The sequence below is a fragment of the Trematomus bernacchii genome, unplaced genomic scaffold (assembly GCF_902827165.1).
Source record: "Trematomus bernacchii unplaced genomic scaffold, fTreBer1.1, whole genome shotgun sequence".
NCBI classification, from domain to species: Eukaryota; Metazoa; Chordata; class Actinopteri; order Perciformes; family Nototheniidae; genus Trematomus; species Trematomus bernacchii.
The window spans coordinates 2,487,457-2,512,115 of record NW_022987771.1 but is presented as its reverse complement, the minus strand read 5'-3'; the positions used below and the strand labels follow the sequence as shown (position 1 = coordinate 2,512,115).

Here is a 24,659-nt window from a genome sequence, read left to right as displayed (position 1 = left end):
TTTACTGTACAGCTGGTAAATGATCTGTATGCATTGTGTTGCTCACTACTGTACAGTCAGGATGCCAACCGTCACCCTGTAATATAACTAAACACATCAATGGCAATAATGCACATAAAAGAGATCATGTATGAGGCAGATTAAAAGGTAAAACATTCAATTCCGTTTGAAAAACAATAACATTAAAAGAATGTATATATAGGTGTATTTGTGCTGCACATGTGGCCAGCACTTGAGACACCATCACTGTGAAGAGATAAATAAAAGTATGAGATCAAAGATCCAGTAAGTCCACGTAGGAATCCGTTAAAAAAAAGGTGCTTAAAGTCTTCAGTTGTACAGCTGCACGATGATCAGAGGAGGTTTTCCAGTTAAAGATTCAGTTCAGAAATCAACTCAAACGACGTGTGTGAGGATAAGTGGAAAGACAGTAATGGCCTACATTATAATACCTATCTGTTAACCCTTAGATGCACGAGTGACTGGACCCTACACTCCTCCATAAGTGGGTCAGAAAGGACCCGTATGAGAATAATATGTGTTTTTATGCCATTTTGGTTAAGAAAAATCACTTGTATAATATTTAGTATTATATTTTGATTCACACTAGAAATATTTTATATTTAATTTTTCACTATTTATAATTTTAGACATTTTTTTTACATTTTGAAAAAAAACGTTTTGAACATATTGATGCAAAGATCTCCACTATTCTGAGACCCTCGCAGTATTCCAGTCTCTTTTCAAAACTCATCTCTTCTCCTCTTGTCTACTCATCATAGCCCACCCCCCATCAATCCATGCCGGTTGATCAAGTTTGATAGTCCTATACCCCCCACCCTAACCTTCCCTTATATTGTAAAGCGATTTTGAGTCCTTGAAAAGCCCTATAAAAATATAATGTATTATTATTATTATTATTATTATGATTATACTGACAGGTATCAGATCTTGCTGTGTAAAATAATCTTCCTGAGAGGTGTCACTTGTGATGTCGTCTGTGTGGTCCACAGTGAATGTATTCCTGACTGTCATTTTTGACCCACTTTTGGAAGCTTGGGGTAGTAATACAAAAACTACAATTTCTTAAAATGTAATTACAAAGATACTTCAAGAAAACCACCTCACCGGGTCAAAAAAGAGCCACTTATGCATCTAAGGGTTAATAGCATTTGTGTATGTCAAGTCTATATAAGTAAAATGTCTATATAAGCATTAACAATCTAGACATCAATATGGCTTGTTTTGACTTTGTTTGAAAGAATCTAGGTCTCTAACAAGTTCATTTTTGGCTTAATATTGATGCTTGATTCCCAGGTGCAATGTTCTTTCATTACTTCCCTTTGACCTGAGCTCCTCTCATCCATCTTGTTTCATTTTCTGTTCCAATCGAACACGGTCTCATTTCAGGGACAATGCCATTTATTTTCATAATTTCCTCCTGGCTTGTGTGTATCTAATGCATTGTGTTCTGTTTTTAGATTAAATCCAATTTACTCGATATTCATTTAGTGCATTATAAATATTTGGATCGGTTTGTAAATGTTAAAGGTTGCTTTGGGTTTGTTTTCTTTTCTGTTCCAACATAAACAGCTGAGTTATTATAAAGCTCCATGTGATCACTTTGGCTGATAAGGCAAGTTGTGTCTTTAAAAGGAAAAGTGCATTGACTCAACGGCCCCAAGGCATACATACAAACACACACACACACACACACACACACAAAAATCACAAAAATACTCACCCAGTCATTATAAAATACCTTCTCTCCACTTGGAATCAGTAAACATATTTGCCATTGTTAAATAAATTAAAGGTTCAGCAGTTCACATTCATCAGCTGGTTGTGTGTGTATCTGTGTGCAAGTTCTGGGTAGTTAAGTTGTGTAGTTCACATTGGTCATTGTTGTCCCGTGGCTTTTTTGAGAAGCTCCAGGTCTTTGCGTGTTTGAGCCGCAGGGGGGGTGCAGCCGTGAGCCTCCAGACCCAGAGGCAGGTAGCGCTCCTGCAGACCCAGGACCTCGTCGTCCTGCCCGGCCTGCAGCCAGACCCACGGAGGGGGCGGAGAACCCCCCTGGAACCCCCAAAGAGCCAGACTCTCTGTGGTGGGAGGCAATAAGAATCTATGAGTAAGACAGACTTTGCCTTAAAGGTCACCTATTATGCAAAATCCACTTGTTCATGTCTTTTCTACATCAACATGTGTCCCCTCTGTGTAAAGAGACTCTGAAAGTTTCAGGAAAAAAGATTCTCTCCCTTTTTGTCCTGATCCATTTATATAAAAACCTGTCGGATTTTGGCCACTTTATGATGTCATAACGATTTGTTGGCTTGTGTAACCATTAGCCAATCACCAACCAAGGTAACCCCCCTCCACCTTATCACCTGAATCTCCTCCTAGAGCACCATTGTGTTCTTTTTAACCAAATATCTCTCAGAGGGGCGTGGGGAGTGGCTCCTTATTTTCATAGTAACAGACACAGAATCAGCACTTTTGAAACAGGGCTGAAACAGAAGGGATTATGGGATGCTGCAATGATCTGTTTGGTGTTTGGAGCCAAACACTTCAGAGACATGTTTGTATATATCTGAGACCTATAATATATTGATGAAAAACAGTATAATAGGGGACCTTTAATAAAAAGTGACGAAAAAGAAATGATTGTATAAGTGTGTCACTAACCTTTACTGTGCAGATCAGCAGCTTTGGCCATTCCAAAGGAGACCAGATGTGGTGCCACACTAACGAGGCCTTCTGGTTGACCTCGTGTCGCCATAAGCACGATAGACCTGGGACAAAAAAACGCTCGGTTAAATTAGCAAGAATGTGCATAAAAAACGACTTCATGAAGACATACTTTATTATAACCCTAGGGGAAATTCAGCTTTCACTCTCTTGTGTATTACAGTACTCAGGGTTCATACACTTTTTCACCAATGATTTTCAATGACTTCTCCATGACCTTTACCTAATTTTCCATGACCAAAAAAATTACTCTTTCTCAGCGGTACCACTGAAAATGGTTTATTTTAACATGGAACAGGAAAATAAGGTCTGCATATGAAACATGTCTGATCTAAAACAAATCCAATAGTTGGCTTACTAGCTCCTACAGGCTAAATCAACTAAAATCTCTCACCAGCAAAATACCTCGTCAGTTAAATGCCATTTTACGTTTCATTACTATACCATACAGTATTTATTATCATTATAGTATTACTATTTCGGCGATTAGATAAAATATAAATTATATTTGATGCAACTTTAGTTACATTTCCATGACTTTTCCAAAACTTTGGGAAAAATATTGTTTTCCATAACTTTTCCAGGGCCTGGAATTAGCATTTTGAATTTCCATGACTTTTCCAGGTTTTTAATGACCGTAAGAACCCTGAGTACTACACATGCATAAACACATGCATTAATGCAAAGGTCTTTTTTTATCTTGGTCTTAGATGACTTGAATGAGTGACCAACTGGTTCCCAAGCCAGACGGACTGAGTTACTGCCTGCCCTGTATACTGGACTGTTGTATTGAACTAAATAGAAAAGTTGTCTCAAAGTCTGCTACTGCTGCATGTCCTTGTCAAAAAATGCAAATGCAGTAGTGTGAGCACCTATTTCCCCTGGCTCACCTCTTTGGTATTCCAGTTTTTAGGTACTGTTCCATCTTGGCGTCCATCTTTGCAAATGAGGTTTTCTTGGTGACCTTCCCCGAGCAGGCGTCCACTGAGACCAGGAAATATCCAGGCTGAGAGAAGGGCATCGTGACCTCATTCACCTGACAGGAGGACATCAATGTTAAATAAACCCTGATTCAAAACATCAGAAGTAGATAATGTGATTATATGTTGTGTTTCGATAAGTCATTCTTACAGTGATATAGGAGCTGTTATCTCCTTTCTGCTGCTCTTTGCTGCTGAGAGACTTGACTTGTGTCTGGAGGTAGAAGGTCCATGGCTCACTGGAAAACACAAGCTGAGACAGAGACACACTGGTCAGCAATGATGGCTTGAGTTTTGAACAGATTAAAGTAAATGATCGTTAATGTTTTAACTTGTTTATTGGGGTTTTTTCAACAGCATACGGTTATTCTATCAGAGCATGTATCACAAGTAGGTAAACAAATCTTCACTTTATAGAACAATAGGTAGAGTAACAATGTAAATACTGCTTAACCCTTAGATGCACAAGTGGGTCTTTTTTGACCCGGTGAGGTAGTTTTCTTGAAGTATCTTTGTAATTAAAAAAATGTATCATTTCATATTCCAGCTATTCCTCAAAAAACATGTTTTGGATATCATGCCATTCAAATTTTAAATTTAAATTTTAAGAAATTGTAGTTTTTGTATTACTACCCCAAGCTTCCATAAGTGGGTCAAAAATGACCCGCATGCATTTCCTATGGCATCCTATGGGAACCTTTGATTCTTATCACCTGTTTCTGTCAGGAATACATTCACTGTGGGACACACAGACGACATCACAAGTGACACCTCTCAGGAAGATTATTTTACACAGCAAGATCTGATACCTGTCAGTATAATAATAATACATTATATTTGTATAGGGCTTTTTTCAAGGATTCAAAATCGCTTTACAATATAAGGGAAGGTTAGGGTGGGGGGTATAGGACTATCAAACTTGATCAACTGGCATGGATTGATGGGGGGTGGGCTATGATGAGTAGACAAGAGGAGAAGAGATGAGTTTTGAAAAGGGACTGGAATACTGTGAGGGTCTCAGAATAGCGGAGATCTTTGCATCAATATGTTCAAAACGGTTTTTTTCAAAATGTAAAAAAAATGTCTAAAATTATAAATAGTGAAAAATTAAATATAAAATATTTCTAGTGTGAACCAAAATATAATACTAAATATTATACAAATTATTTTTCTTAACCAAAATAACCAAAATGGCATAAAAACACATATTATTCTCATACAGGACCTTTCTGACCCACTTATGGCAGAGTGTAGGGTCCAGTCACTCGTGCATCTAAGGGTTAACACCATGGCAAACAAAATCCCACACAGACAGAGGAAAAACAGACAAACAAAAACAGACAAACAGACAAACAAAAACATTATAATAATAACTAAATAAATAAAGCAACTCATACCTTTTTAGCACCGCAGCCTTTACAGGGTTGTGTATTGAGAGACGGCATAGGCACCACTGCTGAGGGGGTCTTGGAGTACTTGGGGTAGGCTTTGGCTGTGCAGTTACAGGTCTGTTTGGACAACGTGGTGGCCATGACCTTCACTCTTTCGCAGCCTTTTGCTGAACAGTAGCTGTGACCTTCACGACCGTGCCGAGCCCGAAGGAAGAACCACAACAAGCTGGGCGTGATGGAAGGAGAACGGGAGGAAGGGCCACAGTTAAAAACACTTTATGAAATGTGGGGAAACACGTACTCAACACATCTACAAAAAATAATAACATCCCAATAAAAGTATTACGAATACAATTTAAATTAAAAAAATGAGAGAAATCCCGAAAGTCAACATAGACCTTTTTGAGCCCACTGCAATAGAGAGGATAGGAATTTGTTTTATGATCTCACCCAACAGCTCGGTCAAAGTAGTACTTCCTCTCCATCGGCCTGTTCTCCAGCTCTGCTAAGGATGACACGGTGCCGTAGTCTGTGAGGTCATCGAAGGTGTTGCTCTGCCTGTCGTTGATGTCGGCCATAATCTGAAACGTGGTGCCTGATGGGTAACAGAGTCCCACCAACGCCCAGTCATCTCTAAATGGGAGGAAGGGAAAAAAGGCAGTCATTACATCAGAGAGGCGTTCTCCAAAAAACATTTAGAAATAGTAGAAGATGTTAGGACAACCTGGTTTGTAAATACGTTTTAAAAGCTTTGCATAGTTCTAATGGGATCCAAACAAAAACGTATTAAACACTATTTTAATCGTTGTCGTTTCATTGCTTTCTCAGGAAACAATATCCTAATCAGAATCAGAATCAGAAACAGGTTTATTGCCAGTTCGGTTCACACATACGAGGAATTTGGCTTGATGTCATGGTGCAGACATAAAATATAAAACAAAAAATCTTTAAGGACACCGTAATAAAATATAGTTAAATAGCAATAAAATAAAGCAGTAATTGACATGGAAATGGAATGCTATGAATGAATTATAGGATATAAAATATGAAATATGAAACAAGAAATATGTGCAGTAAGCAGTATGAACATTGTGTGCATTAATGTAATGCATATAGAGACTACGTTGTGGCTGAGGTAAGAGTCAGTGGGGGGGCCGGGCCTTGTTTAAGAGGCCGGTAGCGGAGGGGAAGAAACTGAAGAAACTTCAATTTACCTATTGAAGATATTACAGCAAGTCATATCTTTTCCAGAGATGGCCTTCCTTAGCTTATACATGTTTTTGAATACTCCCTTCTGTATTTTCTCTCTCAAAACAGAAAACACCTCTTGTCTTGTTCTGTTTGTAGTTGCTTTGGTTGTGTGTAATTATACTAGAATTTCTTTTAAAAGATGGATCCCTGTATATATCTAACGCACATGTGTCAAACTCAAGGCCCGGGGGCCAAATCAGGCCCTTGGTGGATTTAATTTCGGCCCGCAGGATAATTTCTAATTCCTATTAGATCTGGCCCGCCGGTATATTGCACGCACACCTTCACTCAATCCTGAGGACCTCCTCAGCTCAGAGCCTGACCCCAAACATTGATGAACTTGCACCCAAGATGAGATGCCAAGTATCTGGCTTGAACTAGCATCACAGAGCAGCACACTGAGTTTACATGGATGTTTCCTTCTGCACTTTGTTTCTTGCGATACCAGGGCATGTTTGGTTTGTTCTTTGAGGGAAATTGTTTTTTTGAAGCTGTTGTTGGCCTGTGGGAAAATGTAATCATAAGAAATGACTCTGCAGATAGAGCCATAAGAAATGAATGCAACTGATTATTTAATGTTTAATGTTGTTTTTATAGGCAATAATTTAAGCTTTGTTAGTTCCAGGTTTAATATGTGCAATAAGTTCATTTCAATAAGTGTTGCAATAAACATTGAACCAGTCCGGCCCTCGACTAGTGCCCATTTTTTTATTTTGGCCCACTGTGTATTTGAGTTTGACACCCCTGATCTAACGGATGATACTTGTACAACTGTCATATAATAAATATATATATATATAATATGTAAACTATTTGACTCCAAATAAAGATTTAAAGACAGAAGAAAGGCCATGTAAAGTATGTAAAGTATTAATGTGTTTCATCCAAAGACTGACATATTGCGGAAACCATGTGACTTGCAGCAATGTAATGCGTGTCGTCCACACACTGAAGCTTTTACTCACTTGTCGAAGTTAATGAGGGACAGCACCACCTCTTTGGGTGCAGGTCCGCTCCAATGCAGGCTGTAGCTCTTGCTCATCATCAGGATGGGCTGGTACTGCTGAGACAGCGCCCCCTGGCTGTTGATCCCCCTCAGAACCAGAGGGGCAGCTGGGTATTCATCTCTGCTGATGGATAGGATCAGGTTAGGGGATCCCTGGGTCTGGATGTACACCTGGGAGAGGAAGCGGAGGAAAGGTCAGTGTCCTATCTAATAGTATTCACATCAATTATTCATTCATATTAAAACTTTATACATATTTCGTCCTTGTACATGTTATGAATTATTTAAGTAGGTCTTAGGTGACCTATCTCTCCACGTGTTGCTGCTCATGAATTTCAATCAAAGTCAGGAAGAGTGAACATTTAACATGAGAAGGACAGATGGATAATAATGAGGTGTAGACCCTGCCATGTTGTACCTGAGAGTAGCGTCCGCTGCAGATCACTCCGCTCCACTGAGGCATGTTCACACATTCAGGATGTTGGATCAGGTAATTGTCTGCTCGGCCGGCGTAGGTGTCGGTGTAGCCCGTCACGGAGCCGTCCACGTCGTGAAAGATGGAGTTTTTGTCCCCGTCCAGGTCGTTCTCTTCAAACCACTGCCCCGGGCGGCCGAAGAACGTCTGCAGACCCACCTGAGGGTGATATTTGCAAAGAGTGTTATAACCGCAACTATATTTGTTTCAACACTAGGCATCCATTTTGTAAGGATGAGTTTAACAATGACAATATGGATTAGTTAAACATTTCAATTAGATAGACTCAAAATGAATTGCAAAAGGGGATTAAGAAGCTGTCCTTTAACTTCATTTTGAAGGAAATGCTGATTGCACAATGTAATGGCTACAGAAAATGACACCATCAGTGTTAAGACAAGATAAGATAGGATGGACCTTTATTAATCCCTGTGAGGAAATTCAGAAATTCAGTTCATAGTGGTTCCCTCTAAGCTCTCATTATCCAACGCTGTCTGCCACTGAGTATGATCTACTTGGACAATGAAGGCTCGATTTAAGGTGGTTGAAAGAAAATGCCTTTTTTAATTAGAGTAGTGTTGCTAATTGACCAGATGAAGTTATACACTCATTTGCATGTTGGCAACGTCTTTCTGCATTGATTTGCATAAAGCTTACAGGTTGTGTCAGTTACAACAAGGGAAAGTCTGCTTGTGCAGGAAGCAATTCATCTGAGCCGCATACCATATGTATTCCAATTTAATATTTAAAAATGTTTCTTGTCCAATGCTTTTTATCTTTCACTTAAAGGTGGGGTAGGTAATTCACTTCAGAAACACTTGTTATATTCCATGGAATGCTCTTAACATCCCGATAGCAATGAATACATTAAATGCTTTGACAATAAATACATTAAAAAAAATTCATCTGTGTATAAAAAGCACGACCAATCATTTTAGCCGGCCCGGCTAAAATAACTGGATGGCCTACCTGCCTGTCAGCCTTCCATCTCGTGCACAAACTTATCTCGTGCCCTCATTGGTCATGTGCGCGCACGTGTGTGTTGGAGGAGGGGCTTTCAAATTCTAGCGCACTCGAGCTGGTTTCTCCATTCTTACGTACCCTACCTTTAAGTAAAGTGAGTGCACTTTCTTTACCACCACAAGATGGCACTAGAGATGTACAATTGTTCCTCCACATGCCCTTATTTTCTCCTTTCTTCTGTCTAATGCTTTAAACAACTGCCAACTCAACGACTCTCCTCTGATTTAATCAATATGAGAGGATGGTTACACGGGTGAAGGATAAAAGGAGCCAACAGCTCAAGAGGAAACAGTCAAACCCAGTGTAGCAAAAGGATAGACACATAAAGCAAGGTAGAAAATATACAAATTGTGAATCCAAAACAGTAACTGTATTTCCAACAGCAGTGTGACTGTAGACCAGAAACAAACACAACAAAGTGATAAACAGAGACAAAGGTACAAAGTGCTAACCGGTCACATGGGAGTAGTTACTTTAAAATGTCACATGACCCCAAGTTATATGGTCATATAGAATAGCTGGGAGTGAAACCTACACATTACATGACATGTCACTTGTTAGACGCTTTTATCCAAAGTGACTTACATACTCAATACTGTGGACAATCCCAGCAGGAGCGATTTGGGGTGAAGTGTCTCAGGGACACAACGACATGCTGACTGCAGAGGGGTTTGAACCTGTGACCCCCTGATTCAACACCAATGCACAACCCACTGCGCCACACACCTCCTACATCAATCACTGGCTGTAAAGAGCTATTACAAGCTCATTAAAGGAAGATCACAACTGAAACATAACTTGGCTAAAGTACTGTAAATATTATGTATGTAGGTGAAAGGTTGGACAGCTCTGTGTTGACTCAGTGTTACTATGCATCACACTGCTTTGTCTATGTGATTCTAATATGAAATCAGTAACTGTATAGTGTGCCTGGATGTCAAAAATAGACTCACAGTGGGGTGGAAGCTGAGCTGGGACAGATTGTTTCGTGGGGTGAGCTGCCAGGTGTTCTTCAGGTTGAATCCCACTGCGCTGGTATAACGCTCCGGTGTGGGGATGTATCCACGAAATGTACTGTGGGTAAGTCGCACCGGACCATCGTAGATCTGGAAACCTCGGATTGGGAATGTCCTACAGTGAAGAGGGAGTTATCCACGATTAGGCAAGACAAATGACAGATAAAGTAATATTCGAATTGACAGGTTTGAGTCATAGATTGGCTTAAACCCAAAACTTGAAAAGGAGGTTCAGACGGACATGTTAATAAAAAACATGACTCAATAGGGAGCAGGACATCAGCTGCCTCAGACATGACGTGCTTCATAATTCTTGGACATATGGGCTGTGAGACAATTTCACAATTCCAAAGGTTCCCCCCACAATGACTCCTTCGTTTTTCCCATCAAAACTTGAGGGGTCTAAGCACAGAGGGTGTGGTATGCTTTACACATTGTAAAAGCCCCCTGTGGCACATGTGTAATATTGGGCTATATAAATAAAATGTGATTGATTTATTGAACGTAAAGTAGAAATGATGGTCAATGAAGGACTGTGGTAGATGTAATTGTATCATGTGTTTAAAGGAACTATAAGAACAAACTAACCAATAAGTCTTAGAGAATCATAGTTAAAAGAACTATGCGAAATAGTGTCAATAATAGCAACAATGTTATATATATGGAAAATGTTAGGAGGGTTAAGTCAGGACGTATGCTCTTGGGATATAATTATAAAAAATAATTTACAATTTATTTCCTATCTCTATTTTTTGAGTCATCACTTTCCGTCAGACAAGGATCTAAGTCTTATGTAATGGCTATTAATGAAACCTTGGAACTTTAATTAAAGGATCAAATTATCCATTTATTTTTTATGGAAATATCTTCTCACTGGCAAGAAAAAAAAAAGAGTGTCAGCAGTTTTGGCAGTAACCACGGTGACGACAGACAGCCCGACTGAGCCAGATGTCACTGTGCGGTCAGGGAGCCTGTAAAATGGCTGTAAAGTTGTACACGGTGGTGACAGCGGCGGTCACAAACTGACAGAAAGCTGGGTTCTTGAGACTAAAATGGGCAGCTATTTGCAGCTCTCTCCTCTGCTATAACGATCTCTGTAATGACAGACAAAGGCAGAGAGAAGAGAGCCCGAGGGGACATAAAGCCTAAAAGATCTGGTCTCATTAGAGCCGTCCACTTAGTCCAACATGGTATTACAGCCTGGAGAGACTCTATAAACCTCAGAATGGAAATCCTATCCAAAGAGTTGTCATTAGGGCACAAGTCAAACATCCGTCTGGTTTACCCATCGATGGGATCGCTATTAAAGATCGGTACCACTTTACAATAAGACTACCCTTATAAAGGGTTTACGAATAGTTTGTAATTCATTTATTAATTAGGTTGTGAACACTTTATAAATCATGAATAAGCTTTTATAAGACATGAGATAAACAGGGCAACTGTGACCGGTTGCTTGCCAAATAGTGAGCCAACATTTATCTGTAATGCTAAGCCTTATATTGGCTACCTAGCTTACTTCGTCTTCTTCATCAGCCAGCTTCCTTGGTATCTGTTGCTCACTGAGTTGATTCTCGCTAAGTAGCCAGTATAAGGCTTAGTCCTCTTGCCAAATAGTGAGCCTGTGTTGATGTATGTACTGGTTTATAAATGGTTCTTAATGATTAATAAAGTGTTTACAACCTAATTCATAACCTAATTATAAACCCTTTATGAATCCTTTATAAGGGTAGTCTTATTGTAAAGTGGTACCGTAAGATCTTCACAGGCTCCTAAATGTAAAGAAAGGAACGTCATTTAGTTAAAGCTAAATTTGAGCTCTGTTTCCAAATATCATGATAAAGATCGTACTGCTCGTAAGTGATCGGATGCCACAATGACTAATCCCTTTCTTAGAAAACCACACAAGTGTTGCCACTACCGTTTTCAGAAACTGTCTAAAATATCACTGGAGGGAAGTCAGTCCAAACAGAACTTCCTTTCACAAGTCCAGCTCCGTCTTAAAGCAGCTGCAGTAGCCTCCGCTGTCCATCTGTCCAACTACCTGCTGGCTCTGCTGGCTCGCTCTTCCTTGTTTGTTTTTCCCAGCATATTTGTGCATTGCCAACTCCTCCAAAAGCATCCCCTGCAATTCCTGAGGAAACTCAGATTCATTTGGGTTTTCCCTTAATTCCTCACATATATCATTCCTTCCTTGTTATTACCCCTTGTATCCTCCCTGCCAGCGTTTCCGCCAGGGGTCTTGCCGTCATTTGACGCCCTTATTCAGCTCAGAACGCCCCGAACTCGAGCCGAGGGCTGAAGAGCCGTTTAGGAGCCGAAAGAGCCGGCTCTTCTTAGTGAGCCGAGCCAAATTCCCATTCCCATCACTAATACGTAAAGAGATAGTATCTATAAGGGACGGCTCAATTCAAAATTCAAGTCACCCCCCCCCTGCTCCCTGCTGTTCGCTCCCTCTCACCTGTTTCTAGGCAGTGTCCTCATCTTTGCATCAACCCCTCCTAAGCCCCAGTATTTATTCTGTCCTCCGTTGGTCCCTCTGTTTCGACTTTCACCCACAAACAAGGACCGTGTCACTTCCTGGCTGGAGCCTTCATCCTTAGGGTAGCTGCCATCACTGGAGGAAAATAAGGAGATAAGGGCATGTAGAAATAAATAACAAATCATCTCCAACATATATGTTAACATTGGACAATATAGAAAAAAACTGCATTTCTTCTTAATTATTAAGGAAATAAATGTATGTGACAAAGTGCCTGTTCTTAGCTCATTATTGATACATCATTGATACATATTTGGCAAGTTCTTCTGGCAAGGAGAAGTGAAAAGCATGAATAAAAGGAGCAGAGGGATTTAGAAGTACACACCTGGCAAAAGCCAGTCCCACTCCATTGTCTGCAAATCTGTCAAGGGAAAGACAACATAAGTGCATGGTCAAATAGTGAATCCCAGGTTAGTCAGCACCCTAAAATCTAGGGGAATATCTATGAAGAAAGTATGAGGGAAAGAGCCATTCATTACTGCGGGGGAAACTTCTGAAGCAATTGGGAGTCAGGACTCAGAGAGACACGAGGAGAGCTGGAGCTTTGATGGCAAACACTGACGGTTTATTTGGAGCTTCGGCCGGAGAATTCACACGACATGTCACGGGCCACGATCTGACCACACGGTAGAGATGCCACAATCAATTCTGAAGCACCCTCCTGTAGCTCCAGGTTTGAACTAGTTCAGAGTGTAGTAATCAACATTCTTCAATAGATAGACTAAACAGCTGAGGACACTGAATCACAATGTGTTGTCTCTTATGGCTCGGGGTCATCTACACCCCGAGAAGGATGTGTTCCAGGTGTCCCACAACAATAACTATCTCTGACCGAGAGTTGCCCGGTCACAAACTGGTAACAAAAACAAAATGCCAGGGCAGCCCCTCCTTATGGGAGATAACGGCTGATCAAGGTTGGTCAGCTGCGTCAGAGGGCGAAGGAGGACATGCAGGGCAAATGATTCCCCAACAATTACAAGCTGTGAACCATGTCTTCACAGAAACGTGTAGTGGGATTATCACATCGTATTGTCATCATGGTCAGAATCAGAATCAGAAACAGGTTTATCACCAGGCAGGTTTACACGTACGAGGGATTTGACTTGGTGTTGTGGTGCATCTCAGTCCTCAGTTCTTTTGAAAACATGACATTCATCTGTCTTACCCAGAGTCCTGGATGACGATGTCCCCTCCCCGTATCCACGCCCCTAAATCGTTGTTCTTGTAGGAGATCAGAGTGTCAATCACTGCTGCAACCCGGGGGCGGTTAGGGTCAGCATCCTGGTGCGGCCGGAATCTGACAAACACAAGTGAACACATGCATTTCTATCATTATCCTTCTGACTTTAGTTGTTACTGTTAACACAGTGTCAAACATTATTTCCCCCAACTTATTCTGCACACTCTAACGCACAAGACAACACAAACAAAAGATGGCTTGAACTAATTAACTTTGTCTCTCTGTGTGACTAATAGCTCGGATAATCATAACGTCATCCTACAATAAATCTGAGCAGAAATCATTTATAACTGGGCTTATTGTCTAACTGTTAAACTCTAGAGGCTTCACTGCTTATTGCCTCCCACAATGCATGCTAATGTGATGTGGTATTGTGTTGCAAAAAAGACCATGGTGTCATTAAGAACAAAAAGGGGTTAATCCCCCTCTGGAGCATCAATGTGGCTGGAAACATTTATGACTATCCTCCCATTAGATTACGAAATATCTTGTGTACAAACTAAAAGGGTATACAAAGTGTTAAATCAGAAAGAATTTTTTAGGAAACTATCAATACCCAATCCCTCTCTCTTTCTGTCTCTGAAGGATTTATGCTTGGTACACAAATGTAACATTAAAAATCCTCCCCCTCGTACCTCTGCACACATGCACAGAGCGTGGCCAGCGGTCTCAGCGGACACGTACGATTTTTTCCGTCTAGTTGAGGGCAGTATTTGGGTAGGGAGAGTGGAAACTCTATCTGTGAAGCCTTGTTTTCTCTGTCAACACAAGCCTTCCACCAAAATGCAGAAACAGAGCGTAAAGCCATCTAACTTTCCCAGTCAATGGCCGTATCCCCAAAGATATTCACCAGGGGGCTATAAATAACTGAATTCAAACCTTTATTGACAGTGGCATTAAAGAAACACATTAGTAAACCACAAATACCATAATATTTGCATAGTGTAACTTTACACCAGCACATAATCACCCATTATAGCCCCCCTGATAGCGCACAGTTTACACTTTGTTTAACAACATGTACAGTAAAGTGTACTGTATATTGTACTAGTGAGTTGTAGGTCACTAACCATTAATTTTACCTAGCAACTAATTCATTGAGATGTCAAAAACGATAAGAAAAATAGTAATTATTATCTTTTTACACATAAATCACAGAGAATACGTCCTTAAAATGTAAATGTTTTTGCATACACATACACACCTGGCACTGTTATCTAGACACAGGTATTCCCGGGGGTCCGCAGCGCTGGCATTGCTGGTCTTCACTCCTTTATCAATGAACAGCCCTGCCTAGAAAAATGTGAGTATGATTACATTTTAACTCCAGATGTTCCCTAAAAGTTAGTTAGAGATCCAAGATGGGCCACAGATCTATTCCTGTTAAACTCACATAAACAAGACGACTAGTATACTTCACAGTGTGGGACCTGAGGCCATAAAAAACGTACTAAATTTAAATCCTGGGCCCACAGAGTCATGCAGTAAAGCAGACTGCGGACAGAAACGGTGGTAAACAGAAATCCTCGGAGTAATTTGTAAGAAAACGTACGGTATATTTACACAGCCCGGAACATATGGTTTATTTTTGTATGTTTAGAAAATGAATTGTAAAATAAATTATAAGAAAAAAGTTGTAAGTCTGTATGTCTCAGGTATGTGGAAACCTGTGCTCAGAGAGGCTTCTGTGGTCACACTGAACAAAGAGCGTACAGTTCACCTGCCCGACTTCTGTCCTTACACAACAGAGCACTATTGTAGAGGGCTACTTCTACGTAGTGTGTGTGTGTGTGTGTGTGTGTGTGTGTGTGTGTGTGTGTGTGTGTGTGTGTGTGTGTCCATGTCTCATTTTTGGCAAGAAGTGAATAAGCAGAGAAATATGTGCAATGCATTTTTTACAAACTATAAAATACTGCATTTCTTTTGTCGCTATAAAACACTGAAGCAGAAGACGTTTGGCACCTTGTGTATATAGTAGAAAAAGCACACACTGACTTGAGGCGACATAGAAAATGAAAGGCTAAAAGATAAGCTGCAGTGGTGATACCTTAAAGTTGGAGTGTACGCGGTTGTTGTAAAAAATCCCCAGGGGTGTGAGCTCTGCCTTGGTCTCTGGTACCAGCCCATGAGAGTCTCCGGTGGAAGAGCTGTGGAACACGAACCATATGCCAGCATCCTGCAACAGGAAGGGAGAGATGAGGTGATAGATAATGTTCATGGCACGCCTGGGCAGCAGCAGCAGCAGCAAGAATTTCATTATTCAGATTTATGAACATATCATCTGAAGGTTGAGAGTTGAGGGTACATGCAAAACCATTACGCAGAACAAGGCAGGATGTCATACTACATGCTCCACAGAGAGGATGAATCAGGTGTAAGAGTTCATATGAGCTCCATAGTTCATCGAAGTTTACGCTTCAAAAGATTTAGACTGAAAATCACAAGCATACCCCCTACAGCCCTCCTCAGTGAACCTCCTGGATGATTGTGCTCAAATGAAAAATAGACTAGATAAGGGATCTACTACTTTTATCGTGTCTTACGATGTTATTGCATCCTTCCTATCAGAAACTAAAGCCCGTTAAATCCTATTTTATTGACGGATCAATGTGTTATGAGCATGAACATCTTTCATTTTGTAAAGATCAGGAACACCAAAGCCAGTGCTGCTTCACTTAATTTAATTTATATTATAAATTAATAAGGGGCTCTACTCGTTGACTACTCATTTTTATGAATCACTTCAATAGTTGGAGATGTTTCCTTACGTAACTCTGATGTTATTACCTGAGAACCAGCAGCTGCGTTGCTGATGAGATTGTTGTTTGGGTTGGCGATCCAGAACGTGGAAACTGCCCTGAAAAACACCCCCACCACACACAGAGACAAAGACAGAGACATAAACATACACACAGACAAGCAGAACAGATATTAAACAAGGCAGTACAGAGACTGTGACTAATAAGCAGAAGACAAGAGATCAAAGAAACCTGTGATCTTCCAGAATTCCCTCGATAATCCACCTCTCCAACATAAACCCTGGGCTCTGCCAACACACACACACACACACACACACACACACACACACACACACACACACACACACACACACACACACACACACACACACACACACACACACACACACACACACACACACACACACACACACACACACACACACACACACCACACACACACACACACACACACACACACACACACACACACACACACACACACCCCACACACACACACACACACACACACACACACACACACACACACACACACACACACACACACACACACACACACACACACACACACACACACACACACACACACACACACACACACACACACTTCTTGTTCTTGCTACGGAATAAAAACATCCCATGTAGAGCAGAGGTTGTTATTTCATGGATAATACCCAGCAGCAATATCTCTCTCACATACCAATACTAACTCAGTATCTTTTTCACAGGGCCATGGACCTTCTGCCTTCTCTCAGTGTGTGTCTACACTATCACCAGATTTCCCACACAGACACTTGACATAGAGTCATAGACTTTAATGTCAGTGAAGAAGCTGGTGGCAGGAATCATTTGTGTTGTTTTTCTCCTGTTTGTCAGTGGATTTAAAGATAAGGCATACGCTCACTTATTTCCTTCCCTAAATATCTTGCTACTTTACAGTCAAGATGTTGGCTTATTCTCAGCTTTCAGTGATCCTACTGCCGGTATTATCTGTCATTATTACAATTATCCTCAGTCTCATTGCTTAACAAGACCCCAGGGTCTTTGCAATGCAGCTGTTGCTGATTGACAGTAAGGCACTTTTTTAATAATGGTTGGTGAGAGAGAGCCTCTTTCTAGAACAATACAAACGGACATCCATGTGTTTATGACGGTGGTTCAGAAAGTCTGCACCACCAAATAGGAATGCAAAATAAAAACAACACTGTAAAAAGTTAACGATGATTTTGAGATGATCGTTTTAAGTGTGTACTTACGTCATTTTGAATTCATTGTGATGTGTGTGTACAGCACATACACTGGTAATCATTGATTGCTACACCCAATGGTCTAACTTTACAGTATCATAAAGTAAGGACTCCCAAGACTTGCAGTGGTTGTGTTTCTATTTATAGTCATGCTTTATGATGTTTCAGAAAGCATGACTTTTATCAGTTTGCTCATATCTCCACAACCAGAAATGCACAAATTCCTTATCCTTATATCTTACTTGCACTCTGTGCTGGGTGAGGGGGTGTAGCCCTTGTAGACTTTGTCCTTGATGCTGGTGCACATGGTCTCGTTGCGGTCGGTGGGCAGCAGAGTCCCGGGGCGGGTCAGCAGGCCCAGGTTGTGGAAGAAGGTGTTACGCTGCTCGATCCCATCCTCCAGGAAGAAACAGTGACCCAGGGTGTCATAGCCCACAGTGTCCTTCACCTGCAGGAAAGAAATAAGACCAAAGGATATTTAAAAGTGAGAAAGAGCCAAAGGAGGATTTTAAGAGTAGAGTTCTTGAATGACGATACCATTCTATATCCCATTTATGAGAGAGGTTCCCTATCCAAATAGGGAGGTAGCATACACCGAATTGAAGTATGCATAACATCTTGGTAAACACAAGAGGGCAAACATATTTGAGTCCATCTTGTATTCGTCAACGGCCCACAGGACAAATACAGAACAGGCTCCGTGAATACTTCAAATTCCTCAAATAATTTCCTACAAGGAACGTATTTTTGTGTTGTCCCACAGAGAAGACACACAATAAAGAAATGTTCACATGGTCACTGTGCCAGAAGGGAAACAGGAAAAACAGCAGTCAAACAATGTTATCCCAAACTTTGTACAATTCCATTTCCTTGATGCACACAGGAAGATTGCTTTCAATACTGTGGCTTCAAGGACAGAGAGTGAACCAGTCCCTGTTTGACGTCAAAAGGGGGGACAAACACTCGCACCTAAAGAAGCAATGGTTTTGCAGTTGACAGATATACGTGTGTTTCATATCATTTCATGTAACCCTCCGGTATCACCGTGGACGTTTTTGTCCATATGGGTCATTTTTCACGTTTCATTTTGCAATAACTTTGGTTGTGTTGGTGCAAATGGCCTGATTTTACATTTTTCAAATCGGTCTTTAATTCACTGTGTAACAAATCGACTACGCTTATCGAGACAAAAATGTCCACTGCAAAAGACTTTGATAAAAACATTATATTAAAAAAAAAATTTCACCACATTTTTGGGTTCAATCTTTAAAGCAACTTCAGCCCTAATCAAAAATACCACATATTTAATCATTTGTCAGAAAAAAAAAATTTCAGTATTATAGAGAGGCGAAGTCCCTCCCCTTCCGGTGGACCTCCATGGGACCTTATTTCGGAAAAATTATGTATTGAAGTCAATGGCGAGAGAAAGATTATCTTTCGATCCAGTTTGAATTGTGCCACGAATTACACATATGATGTTTGTCAATTTAAAAGATAATTTTGCAAGTCAAAAAAATACAAATGTGTCGTAAAACTGTGAAGTAACACTTTTTTTTGTGTGAAACCGCTCAATGAACTACATCTCCCGTCTCGCACCACACACCAAGACGGCCGTCACGTTGGTACATTTCACTTCTTTCTTTCAGAATGAGGCGAAAAGTATTAAAAGAGGTGAAAATCACTCCAAGTCTGGGCATGTTGAGAGCTGTACATACACAAAAGGGGAGTGAGTCGGTTCCGTAAGAGCCAGCATGCGGGACCGGGATTCTGGGATTTGTAGTCTTTCTAGTTGCGTATTTTTCATAGTCTTATATTTCAAGAGTTTTACGACAAACTGTGACTTTTTTTACATGGAAATGATTTTTTAAGATTGACAAACATCATGTGTGTAATTCGTGGCCAGGGCTGGGAGGGTTAATTTGTAAATGTAATCAGTTACTGATTACTGAATACATGGCTCTGAAAGTAATCCGAATACAGTTACAGTTACGTTTCTTAAAAAAGTAACGTAATCAGATTACTTTTAGATTACTTTCTTTTTCCATCACAGATGGGTATGTTTTGGGGTACAGGAGACACAAAAAGCAAAAGGAAACTGAACGTGTTTTTACTGTTTTAATGGCTTATCAAGAGCACAACTGAAACATAACATCTGAAACGATGTAACAACATAATACACTTTTTGGGGATGCAGCTTGGGATGTGAGGAGTGAGGGACACGGCTTAGAACGGGCGTGTTGCCTTCTGTCCTGCCAGTGTTGGCAGGACATGAATTAAAATGTCGAACTCGGACTTCATTTTAAGTGTGTGCACCAGTCTGCCTTGATCTATGAATTCATGTCCGTGACACTCACAGTATCTGCTGCCCACAGCTGTGTTATAGAAGGAAAACCTCCTTCACCTCATGAGCAGGCTGATGTGTTTTAACCACCCACACACACACACACCCACACACACACACACACACACACACACACACACACACACACACACACACACACACACACACACACACACACACACACACACACACACACACACACACACACACACACACACACACACACACACACACACACACACACACACACACACACACACGGGTTGAAGTGTCTGGTCTGCTGCTGAACCTGCAGGATGAAGTGCAGCAGACCTGGCAACCCGGGGATCAGATTGTAGTCGCCAGCACAGACTACTCCATGCATCAGACGGAAGAGTTTACCTTGTTGCCCTGCTCTCACTGCAGCAGCAGGCAGGTCAGGATACAAGGTGAGGTGTGTGTGTGTGTGTGTGTGTGTGTGTGTGTGTGTGTGTGTGTGTGTGTGTGTGTGTGTGTGTGTGTGTGTCACACACACACACACTTTTGTTCCTCCATGTTTCGTTGTGATTGTTCCACTGAGCCGACCCGCACATTTTTTTTCAAACGCTCCCTTTTTTGGTCCATCTGCGGCGGTAATAGGTTTTGTGCGCTGTGATGATTCGGCTGTACCTTTAGTAATGAATATTAAATGTTGTGAGGAAATCTTTCCACCAATAATTCCAATAAGTAATCCAAAATGTATTCACTTCAGGTTTACGAAAGTAACTGTAATCAGATTACTCGTTTTTCAAATGTAACGCGAGCTGAATACAGTTACTTGATTTTTGTATTCTGATTATGTAACGCCGTTACATGTATTCCGTTACAACCCAACCCTGTTCGTGGCACAATTCAAACGGGATCGAAAGATAATCTTTCTCTCCCCATTGCCTTCAATACATAATTTTTCCGAAACAAGGTCCCATGGGTCGGAAGTAGATGGGTGGGACTTCGCCTCTCTATATAGAAAATAACTCCTTTTCTCTGTTTTTATCATGAAAAACAACAGCGATTTCATAGATTCAAAATGGCATTTAAAGGGTTAAAATCCTGAAAATTATTAAATATTTGGTATTTTTGATCAGGGCGGAAGTTGCTTTAAAGATTGAACCCAAAAAAGTTGAGAAAAAAACCTTTTAATATAAGGTTTTTATCAAAGTTTTTGGCAGTGGACATTTTTGTACTAATTTGCGTAGTCCAATCGAATGATACCGAAGGGTTAAACATAAAAACATTTACATTTGTTGAAAAGGCAGAGATTAAGGAAAATAATGAGAGGGAGAGGAAGAAAAAGGAAGGAGGAAACAGGCTGTAATTGATGAGTATTCAACAGCATCTGGTACTTATTAGTGAGAGCTGTTCTGTGATTCAATGTAATGACAGCTGTTTTTTCTTTGTCATCTCTAACATTGAAGAATTGCTCATCACACACATACACACTTTACTCACCAGCAGACCGTTGGTGGCGTGGATGGTGACGCAGCGGGAGAAGGAGTGATGTATGGAGAGTCCGTCGACGTAGGTGGGCTCCCGGTAGCCCCCCCTCTGGTCCACATCCCCGCACATGTGGAAGTGGAGCGGGTAGCTGCCTTTCTCGCCCTGCTGGCCCATGTTCTTCAGCTCCACGTGGGACAGATGCACGGATGAGAAGTTACCCAAGATCTGCCCATGTTTGGTAGAAAGGAAAAGGGTCAAAACTCAAATAATTCAAGAGCCTTTTTTAAACCGCTAAAGGAAACTCACTGGCTTTGTGGAGGGCAACACAAGATTCAAATTATGCCCCAAAAGAAAGCTCACTGTCTACCAATGTGGTCCCATTACGGTCTACAGTAGAATTATCTGTGTTTGTCTGATACAACTGCTCCAGTGAGTCAAACTGCACCAACACCACTGATTCTCCTCTTGATGATTAAGATATGCGAGTTATAGAAGCTAAACCAAAAACTAAACACATATTGCACACATTCAAAACTCCAAATGGACTGGGGAGCAAAAGAAGTCAAACATGAATCAATTATTAATTCAATACAACAAATATGCAGCACAATGCTCTCTAGGAGGTTTTCTGTGGGCATGGCATAATTCACAAAATCTGGTTCCTGTTAGGGAGGTATTGGCCAATGCTTCCAGCAAACTGTAACACACACACACACACACACACACACACACACACACACACACACACACACACACACACACACACACACACACACACACACACACACACACACACACACACACACACACACACACACACACACACACACACACACACACACACACACACACACACACACACACACACACACACACACACACACACACACACACACACACACACACACACACACACACACACACACACACACACACACACACACACACACACACACACACACACACACACACACACACACACACACACACACCAGATGATGCCTCAAGATATGAATACTTGATGTATACACAGAGCATCAATGCAAGGACGCACACATGTATGAGTTCTTGCATTCATATAAGCATACATATTAACACAACTGTTAAAACGTCTGCCAAAAATGTTATTACATCCATGTCCAGTTTGGAGTTGCGTGACAAATGCATTGAGTTAAATATGCAATGAATGCTCAGTGCTATAAATGTGATTGCACTGTTGTTTAAGCTTAAGGCATGGGAGGTCAATCAGTTTGGAGGCAGTTTGTCTCATATAGTCCGAGAGTTTATGTTGTAAAAACTGGTGGAAAGAAACAAGGAAGGAGTATTTATTTCCTCCAGCACAAAGGGGGTCAGTTACATAGAGCCAAAGGAATGTTATTGTGTTTTTGCCACCAAAGTGAATGAAATAGGACCATCATTAATCAAATTAAAGTGAACTCATTGCCTTTATATATCCATGTACAGTAGGTCAAGGTGGACATGATGCTCCAGTTACAGCCCTGTGTGACACTCATCTATCTGATGTACCATGCTGTGAATGGATCTGGCCCTTCTTACATCCAGGACATGGTTAAACCAAACACCCCAGCACGTGCACTCCGCTCTGCATCGGCCAAACGGCTCGCTGCACCCGCACTGCGAGGGGGACCCAAGTTCCCATCAGCCAAAACACGTTGGTTTGTTATCCTGGCTCCTAAATGGTGGAATGAGCTCCCCATTGACATCAGGACAGCAGAAAGCTTACACATCTTCCGGCGCAGACTGAAAACTCATCTCTTTCGACTCCACTTCGAGCGATACAATGACTAACAAAGCACTTATATACTAATAAAGGACTGGCTTATCTAAAGCCAGTTGAGTAGCACTTGAAATGTGTTGGCTCTATGAAACCTGATGTACTTATATGATTCTGTTTTCTTCAAGTTTGTATCTTCTTGGTTGAATGCACTTATTGTAAGTCGCTTTGGATAAAAGCGTCAGCTAAATGCAATGTAATGTAATGATGTCTTTAGATGTTAAATAAAATAAACACTTGAGATGAAGAGGCAAAGTATGTCTGTGTCTGTGTGTGTGTTATCATTTTGAGCTGCTATACAGTTTGGCAGGCTCCCATGTGTCCTCTCAGTCCTTGCCACACTCGGAGCATGGTGTCCAGCGAATTTTGACTTTTCAAAACACTGAGAGAATGAGAAGTAGTCGTAATTCAGAAAAACTAGAAAAAAATGAATAATCCCTTTTAATTAAGGAGCACTTAAATATAGAACGAATGATCATTTTAGCTCTGCACTCTGCAGTATGGAAACTGTCAAGCTGATTAGTGCACCAGCCCTTAAATGAGCGTGTAAAGCCATTTAGAAGAATACAGACATATAGTTTATACAAGGGCCGGTGCTATAACATACACAAACATACACACAAAGACACACCTTTATATGGCCTCCGTAGGTGTCGTGGCTGAAGAACTGGCACGCGTTGTTTCCGTAGCACGAGTTTTCCATTTCCCCGTAGATGAGAATGTTTCTGGAGAGCAAACCCACTTCGGCTCGCATGTCGACCCCGTCTAAGATCTCTCCAACGTGGTTATACAGAGGCTTCCCTGGGCACACGCACAGGTAGATTATTGGTCATATGCTACGACTAACTGACATTTTACAGGAAAATCTGGTGCATAATTGGACAAAACCTGATTACTTAGTATAGTTACAATAGTTACATTCCATTTATTTAAAATGAAGCAGATGAAAAGCACTGGTTGAAAGTAATTTAATTTAGCTGAATAACATAACACAAATTAGCCCTTCATTCTTGTGGAACCTTTCTCATAGACTCAAACCCTTTCAGTAAAATACCAGCTTAATGTGACGCGTTAAAGCAAACAGGAAGTGACATTTAAGCTCAACTAAGGTATTTTATTTCTGGAAACTGTCGGTCACAGGAAGTATGCCAGAAAGCAAACAACTACCCACGCCACAAAACCAACCGACCGAAATAATACAAATGTACTACAGTAAAGCAAAAGTAATCAAATACATATGAACATAAAATAATCAACTGTTGATGATGCAGTGCCCACAGGCCGCAGCTGCCAATGATAACACACAGCGACGCTCCAGCTGCTCGGCCCTTCCTCGCGGTCACGGCAGAAAAACTAAATCTAGACACACAAACACGCCCTTATCTGCAGGAAG

The 24,659-nt window shown here is 41.0% G+C and overlaps 1 protein-coding gene across 2 annotated transcripts in view; it reads right to left on the bottom strand.

The window, feature by feature from the left end:
• Positions 1 to 1,092: 1,092 nt before the first annotated feature.
• The window catches only part of cemip2 (cell migration inducing hyaluronidase 2), a 37,058-nt gene continuing 13,491 nt past the window's right edge, over positions 1,093 to 24,659 (bottom strand). The window contains exons 7-24 of one of the 2 annotated variants that reach the window (XM_034148651.1): positions 23,898 to 24,067; positions 21,484 to 21,696; positions 17,918 to 18,123; positions 16,457 to 16,526; positions 15,717 to 15,845; positions 14,874 to 14,962; positions 13,595 to 13,726; positions 12,755 to 12,790; positions 12,349 to 12,504; positions 9,825 to 10,002; positions 7,792 to 8,007; positions 7,333 to 7,544; positions 5,567 to 5,749; positions 5,123 to 5,342; positions 3,877 to 3,978; positions 3,636 to 3,781; positions 2,683 to 2,789; positions 1,093 to 2,099 (exon numbers count right to left, since the gene is read on the bottom strand). In XM_034148651.1, the coding sequence (XP_034004542.1) occupies positions 1,900 to 2,099; positions 2,683 to 2,789; positions 3,636 to 3,781; positions 3,877 to 3,978; positions 5,123 to 5,342; positions 5,567 to 5,749; positions 7,333 to 7,544; positions 7,792 to 8,007; positions 9,825 to 10,002; positions 12,349 to 12,504; positions 12,755 to 12,790; positions 13,595 to 13,726; positions 14,874 to 14,962; positions 15,717 to 15,845; positions 16,457 to 16,526; positions 17,918 to 18,123; positions 21,484 to 21,696; positions 23,898 to 24,067 (2,765 nt within the window). In that variant the 3' untranslated portion in view covers positions 1,093 to 1,899. The remainder of the gene's footprint in view (positions 2,100 to 2,682; positions 2,790 to 3,635; positions 3,782 to 3,876; positions 3,979 to 5,122; positions 5,343 to 5,566; positions 5,750 to 7,332; positions 7,545 to 7,791; positions 8,008 to 9,824; positions 10,003 to 12,348; positions 12,505 to 12,754; positions 12,791 to 13,594; positions 13,727 to 14,873; positions 14,963 to 15,716; positions 15,846 to 16,456; positions 16,527 to 17,917; positions 18,124 to 21,483; positions 21,697 to 23,897; positions 24,068 to 24,659) is intronic. The other variant, XM_034148652.1, reaches the window with a different exon arrangement.